The 7,723-nt window shown below is 39.8% G+C and overlaps 1 protein-coding gene across 2 annotated transcripts; it reads left to right on the top strand.

The window, feature by feature from the left end:
• The first annotated feature begins 294 nt into the window (after nucleotides 1-294).
• dolk (dolichol kinase) lies at nucleotides 295-6,650 on the top strand. Of its 2 annotated transcripts, XM_058415114.1 has the most exons (3): nucleotides 310-408; nucleotides 3,074-3,188; nucleotides 3,465-6,650. In XM_058415114.1, the coding sequence occupies exon 3, from the start codon at nucleotides 3,616-3,618 to the stop codon at nucleotides 5,182-5,184; it is 1,569 nt and encodes a 522-aa protein (XP_058271097.1). In that variant the 5' UTR covers nucleotides 310-408; nucleotides 3,074-3,188; nucleotides 3,465-3,615; the 3' UTR covers nucleotides 5,185-6,650. The 2 variants fall into 2 exon arrangements, with proteins under 2 accessions (XP_058271096.1, XP_058271097.1); XM_058415113.1 differs by lacking the exon at nucleotides 3,074-3,188 and having other exon boundaries at nucleotides 295-408.
• Nucleotides 6,651-7,723: the final 1,073 nt, after the last annotated feature.

Raw genomic sequence — 7,723 nt, 5'->3', positions numbered from 1 at the left:
AACGTCTGTAGTACCACGTGATTTAACTGTCAGGCCACAACCCATACCCATACGTATTTATTTTCCACCTGTATTTCCACAAACCCCGCCTCTTACACTAGGGACGTTTTTTTTCTTACAAGGATTGGACACTGACTGGGCGAATAGTTAAAACATTAAAGCAAAAAAAACATCAACTGTACGTTTTAATACACTTTCACGTGGTTGTGAATCCGAATGGATTTTGAGTCTGAACTATTAACCAATCATTGCACGAAATGCTGGATCTCAACAGCCAATCCCCGTGTAGGGAGGCGGGTCTTGTCGGAATGCAGGTGGGTAGCAATACTGGCGTGCTGCTATTAACGAGCTCATCTATCACACAAGATCATTATCGTGGTTCTGTAATATTTTCACAACGAGCTGCTGGTAAGTGAATCTGCTTTCCTTTTATTTAATCATTTTTGGAGTCTGTTTTGAGCTTTAGCCTTCAATTCATTCATGCTAGTAGAGATCCTGTAATAAAGCGACTGTCATTGTTACAGTTAACAAAGGCCATGCATCAGACACAGCTGCTATATTTGAAATAAACACACTTTTCAGATCAATCATAGATTTTTGTCTGTTATTGTACTTGTTAGGGTTGTTTTACTGGTGGCTGGTGTAATAGCTAGCGTTACAGAACAATAACATTTGCCTTAAAGGTGTAGTGTTTCACTTACAGACTCCTTGCAATTAGCTGCTATTATTTGTATGTCATTATATGGGATCCAAGAGCAGGATACATCTGCTCTGATCATCTTAATGGAGTTTAACATACTGCATGGTCTTAATATGGTCTCTTGATATGGTAAGATCATTGGTTAGTCCAACCTGAAATGCATTATGAATTACAGTGTAATGTTAGAGCGCAGCATTCTTCATGCCAAGTCCTGTAGACCTGTAGTCTTTCTGACACTGGAGACTCTGAAGCATAACCTAGGGGTCTGGGGGTATATAATCTTTCTCTCTCTCTCTAGTTTAGGTTATCAAAACCCACCATGCTCCCAACATTGTGGGAACAGTTTGGGGATGACCCCTGGCCTGTGTGTGCAGTCATGTAGGAACAGGAAGGGGCCATCCCCAAACTGTTCCCACAAAGTTTGGAGCATAAAAAATTGTCCAAAATGTCTTGGTATGCTGAAGCATTAAGAGTTCCTTTCACTAGAACTAAGAGGCCAAGCCCAACCCCTGAATTCAATGATTTGGAGGGGTGTCCCAAAACTTTTGGCAATATAGTGTATAAATAATTTCATATGGAAACTAATGCCTAAATGTACATTTGATATATTTAGGGGGAAAAAAGGAAAATGTAATTTTAATCAATTTCTAATAACTCACCAAAATATTATTTGACACAATTAAATCATGTGAGTAATTTGATTGCTTGTACAGTAAATCTGTGTCGAGTGGGTTGATTATTATCAGAGGTTTTTCAGAGTATTTTAACACTTAAAGAGAGTTTGAGAACTCTTGCTGTAAGAGTACAGTAATGTATGAATTTTTATTTTCCTCAGAGGTCCTTAGACTATTCCTGATCATGGCCTGCATTGTGACCAAGGCGTCTTATGCTACATTCACATATACAGTGGTTTTATCACTACAAGTTGCCAGTTATTTTACCATGAAGTTGTAGGCATTCCTGCTACTGGCTGCCATAGTAATATGTTAATGCTAATCACTGGGTGGAACAACTAAACGTTTCCCAGCTTTTTTTTCCCACATCTAGTTGTCAACAACATCTTGTTGCTCATGTCTCTGGAAATCAAAAGCAATTTGTCCTCATCGCTTTATAGCTGCGAGTCACTACAGGTGTGAACAACCCTTTACAACTGTGACCTTCCAGAATTTGCCCCAATCCAAGATTTTTAATCTACTCAAATACAACCAAATATCTGTAGATCATACCCATCTATGCTTTCCAGGTTGAGTCCCCCTCCTTTGCTGTTATAATAACCTCCAATCTTCCACTAGAAGAAGGCTTCTATTAGATTTTCAACTGTGGCTGTGAAAATCTGCTCAGTCAACTATTATAATTATAATTATTGTGGTCAGGCTGATGTTAGCTGAAGAGATCCGGTGTGCTGTCAGCATCCAAAAAGGTTTTCAGTGGGGTTGAGGTCAGGACTCAAGCAGGCCAACTTGAGTTCTTTCACATCAACCTTGGTCTCCTTAGTTCCGGTGAAGGGTAATTGTAATGCTACAGCATACAAAGACATCCTGTACACTTGTGTGCTTCCATATTTGTGTCAATCATTTAGGAAAGAACTGCATATGGATGTGATGGTCAGGTGTCCAAAAACTTTTGGCCGTATTAGCTTAGTTTAAATACTCCACGTACATTGCCAAAGTTGACTGGAGCAAAGTTCAGAGTGGTAAAGGCTTGTGGTTGAGTCATGTGCATTTAGCAACTGCCTGATTTATTACATCAACAGCTTGAAATTCCTCGACATGTATGTTAGACACTGTGAGCTAAAAACCTTAGCGATATCTTGATAAAAGCGTGTGTGCTTGTGATTCAGCTAGTATCATTATCAGTTGTACCCTTGCAAGCTGCTCATAATGTGGACCTTTTAAATGATTTAAGGTACAGAAATAGAACTTTGCCACAAGGCAGAGTACAGTTCAGCACCCTCTGTTTTCTGAAAGTGTAGAAGTGAAACGGATATGCCACATGGAAATAATTCTATACGAGTGAACGTATTGGGTTGCACCACTGCTTCTCATCTTGTATAATTAGTTACGCTAAATACAAATAATCGGCTAATTGAAAGGTCTTTACTTGCCACACAATTATAACATACTGTGCTGTGAGGTGTATTTTTAATTAGATCATACGATGAAGATAGACCAGTGATTAGAAAATTACTACATCCTGCTTACGTCATCAATCAAATACAAATACAAACACTCTTTAAAGCAAGACTGAGGTATTAGGAATATTTAGTGTCCATTTATATGTTTCACCATTACCATGTGAGCTTTGTATAATCCTAATTTCCATCATCTTATTGGTGGCTTTTTTCCTTTTTTTTAATGTTTTTTGTGATTAAAGGGTTAATTCGGTGGATCTATGAAATGGTGATTATGAAGGAAAAACTGACATCAAATGACATTGCTGATATTGTCATAGACATATTCCAGATGAAAGGGACTATGGAAAATAAAAGGTTGGTTTTAAATATTAAAAGCACAATCATGAAACAAGAAAAAAATCAATGAATGAATTCAGGCATAGTTAAACTTGCTCTGTTAGAAAACGTGTCACTTTATTTAGGAAGCTTGCCGAATCAGTTAGATACCATTGCCTGCCGAAGAACCATAGTCCCTTTGGACAATTTAACAAACAGTTGTCATGTCATAATTTATGGTTATTCCAAACACATCTTTTTTTTAAGATAGTCTTGTTTTTGTTGGTTATATCATTTGTATTGTTTCTCTTGGAGGTGGAGGGGATGATGTTGAGGACCATGTCGATGACCCTGAACCTTAGTCCAAGATTCTGACTGAGCCGAAAGCTGGAAGGTGCATCTCTTCTCTTCAAGGAAGTCCTGTCGTCAGTCATACCACCCATCTTTTGCACTCATCTCACGAATCATGCAGACAGATCCGGTGCTGGTGGAGTCGTTGGTGGTGTTCTCCATCGTCCTGTGTGTGCATGTGGCCGTGTGGAACCAACTATCATGGTGCTGCATCGCTTTGGCTGTCCAAGCCTTTTACGTCCAGCACAAATGGGATCGCCTCCTGCGAACAGGAGCAGCGGTTTTCCAGTTCCGCCCTTCAGCCAACAGCGGCGTCTTGCCAGCCAGCATGCTGCTCCCGTTGCTTGGGCTCACTTTGCGGGGTCGCTGCGTCGCTGTAGGGAATGTCCACTTTGAACGTTTTGCAATGGTGATCACAGTGACGGGGATGATGTTGGCACTGTTTTTGTCACTCATCGCACTTGGAGTCACGCGACCGGTGCCCAGCAACACCTGTGTGATTACAGGAATTGCCGCCAGCGCCATCCTCTACACGGTCAAACAGACACTGCTGGTTTCCGAGGTGATTGAGGTGCTGGAGGTGCTGCTGATCTTTGTCTACCTAAGTCTGATCCTCCTCTATCTCCTTCCTCGCTGCTTCACACCTGGAGAAGCCTTGCTCATCCTGGGTGGTCTCAGCTTCATGATCAACCAGCTAATCAAACGCTCATTGAGCACCAGTGTCGGTACCAACACGGACCCCCTTCATTTCTTCCTTCCTGTAGCTGTGGCAGGACTGGTCTTGCTTGGTCTGGTCTTTGCCCTCCTGTTCCTCTTTATGGAATCTGAAACGTGGGCAGCATCCGCCTTTTTCCATGTCATGACAGCCGTACTTGGCTTGGGCTTGCTTGTTCCTTGGTTGTCCCTCCTCACTGGACACCACCCTGTCATCTGGATTTTGGAATTCCTCACTAATAACAGTGTGCGTCTCTGGTTGTTGGCATACTGGGCATTCCTGGTATTGGTCGCAGTGATTGTGGTAGCACGTCAGAACACCTGGCGCTCAGAAGGCACCAAGAAATACCAAGCCTCTACAACTGTCAGAAAGTACTTCCACCTTCTTATTGTGTTAACCTTCACCCCAGGCTTGGCACTAGATCGCCCTCTACTGCACCTGGCAGCTGTTGTATGTCTAGCGTTGTTCCTTTTCCTGGAATTGGTGCGAGTTTTCCGGATTCGCCCACTGGGCTCGGTGTTGCGCAGGTCGCTGGCTCTCTTTCTTGATGATAGGGACTCTGGGCCACTTATCTTCACACATATCTACTTGCTTTTGGGAATTTCTATACCTGTTTGGATCTCGCAAGCTCCATGCATGTCAAAAGTTTCAGGCGCCGGGGGACTGGCACCCTATGCTGGCGTTTTAGCCGTAGGGGTCGGAGACACTGTGGCATCTATTTTTGGAAGCACAGCAGGTGAGATCCGCTGGCCGGGCACCAAAAAGACTTTCGAGGGCACTGCGACCTCAGTGTTTGCTCAGATCATCGCTGTGGCCATTTTCCTGATAGCAGATGCCAGCGTAAACTTAAATGCCAGCTACTCATGGGTGGTGGGATCCATCGCTATGGTAGCAATGCTGGAGGCGTACACTTCACAGATTGATAATCTTCTGTTGCCGCTGTATTTGTATGTCCTGCTGATGTTATGAGCATGCACAAACACACACACACACACACACACACATTCACATTGTACATAAATATTCTTGGTTATAAAACTCAAATACAACACAAAAACAGTACAGGGTCCAAAGATTTGCACCCACTCTTAAAAACTGTTTTTAATCTTCTAAGTTATTATTAAGAAAGAATGTCTCTCTTGTTTTTTTTAAGGTTTTACTATTTATTTTAATTAAATAAATTCTCAAGATGAAAATAAACAATGAAAAACATACGGTGGTCCGTAGCAAGGTAAATAAATTTCAGTGAAACGCTGCACTGGGAGGTTATATGTATGTTCAGTTGCCTAAAACGTAACTATACAACAGTTTGAGAAATGCTTCATAAATGTGATCTATATTTTGGCTGACATAAAACATGTCACAACTAATAACAATCATTTCATATTGTTGCAAAAAAAATGAAGCAAATTCCATCATTGGAACAGATAGAAATCCACCACTATGACCTCACCATGAAGCTCAACGAACATGGAAATGCTTGTCAAAAACCACGTGCACATGAAGAAAATACAGTTTCTGTGAGGAGCTACGTGAGTGTTCAACATTTAAGTTCAAAGTAACACAACAGATTTTCACCAATTTGGTAGCTTATAATTGGGATTTTCACCAATTTGGGTAGCTTCTAATTGCGATTTCCACCAATTTGATAGCTTCTAATTGTGAGTTACACCAATTCAATAGCTTATAATTAAGATTTCCACCAATTTGCTAGCTTATAGTTGAGATTTTGTCCAATTTAATAGCTTATAATTGTGTTACACTAATTTGGTAGCTTATAATTGTGACTTACACCAATTTGGTAGCTTATAATTGTTGGTTACACCAATTTGGTAGCTTATCATTTTGAGTTACACCAATTTGGTAGCTTATAATTGTGGGTTACACCAATTTGGTTACTTATAATTGTGAGTTACACAGATTTGGTAGCTTATAATTGTGAGTTATACCAATTTGATAGCTTGTAATTGAGATTTCCAGCAATTTGGTTACTTATAATTGTGATTTCCTCCAATTTGGTAGCTTATAATTGAGATTTCCACCAATTTCGTAGCTTATAATTAAAATTTCCACCAAATTGGTAGCTTATATTTGTGAGTTACACCAATTTGATAGCTTATAATTGAGATTTCTACCAACTTAGTAGCTTATCATTGAGATGTCCACCAATTTGGTAGCTTATAATTGTGAGCTACATCAATATGGTAGCTTTTAGTTGTGATTTCCACATATATAAACATATAAAACACATTTAGTATTTTTGAATCTTGCCTTGGTGTGCTTTCCCGCTTGGTGGTAGTTCTTGAAGACACAGGAATAACTCTGTGGCATGGACCAAAATAATCCAGGTCCTGATGCACACTATTGTGGGATTATTGCAGTCGGCAAGTGATTCAGCGCTGAATCACGACTGCAAGAATGTTTTTTTTTTTTTTTTAAATAAAAGCTGTGAATTGTGGGTAGTGGGTGTTAAAGGTATTACAGATCTGTTCAACTTGAGGTACGCAGCACAACCCTTTATTTTTTATTTCTGTTGCCATGTTTCTGACCAATGAATTGAAAGGAGGAGTTTGTGTTTTCTGGTTTCTCTGTAACATGACAAGCTGCTGTCTTATTTACTTTCAATAAATATGAACAATATGGGCTGGTTAAAAATAATGAAATGCTTCTAGCGTCCTTACCATAAGTGATAATGAAGTTTTTCTTGGGTGTTCCAGAAAATTAATGAATTAAATGTAGCTATAAATGGTTAAAAAGCATGATATCAAAATAGTTTGCATCAGAGCTGTATCGCATCACCCTGGCGTGGATTATTTCCCTATAACAGCACGTCCTGGTGTGTGTTATTCCTTATTAATTGTCTGGTTTTCATCCTGTGGTGCACTATATCTATTTCACAGGAATTTTTCACCTAATGTAACAGTCAGACAATTCACACTTCTCTGTAAATGTACAATGTGAAGAGGAAATAAATGTGTGCGAAGCTTGGTATGTTGAAATGTTGTGGGGAATATTACAGAGCAATAGTGACAGTGATCTCTTTACCACCATGTTATTTAGGAGCGAAGGACACAACAGACATAGGGCTAACAGTGTTCTTACATATTGAATTATTTATTCTAAGTGCACAGCAAGGCCCTGAGCAGGGACGGTATTAAGCATGCTAGAAATGTCCGAAGTCATCTTTCATACCCTTACCGCAGTATTCTCTTTGATTTACAGACTTCTGCCTACTGACCTATCCAAAGAAATGTGTATTTAGTAAAATGTTAGTGTCCTGAAGCTCAGATAATCTTGTGATTTGAGTTATTACACATTCTATTAATTGATTAATAGATTAAAGTTCAGTTTGACTTCAGGAGAATCTGTAACAAAGTCTGATCTTGAGACGTGATTGTAATGACCCTTTAAATATCACCACACGCACACACACACACACAGATACACAATGCTGTCCTTAACATGCATGAAAACAAAAATGCCTTTTAAAATGTTTCATTTATTCCTT

Source organism: Hemibagrus wyckioides, linkage group LG18, assembly GCF_019097595.1.
Source record: "Hemibagrus wyckioides isolate EC202008001 linkage group LG18, SWU_Hwy_1.0, whole genome shotgun sequence".
NCBI classification, from domain to species: Eukaryota; Metazoa; Chordata; class Actinopteri; order Siluriformes; family Bagridae; genus Hemibagrus; species Hemibagrus wyckioides.
Note: the sequence above shows the minus strand (reverse complement) of the source record. Positions and strands in the feature narration are given on the sequence as shown.

Excerpts from the sequence above, each read along its gene's own strand:
- dolk (XM_058415113.1), top strand. The coding sequence starts at position 3,616 with ATGCAGACAGATCCGGTGCTGGTGGAGTCGTTGGTGGTGTTCTCCATC.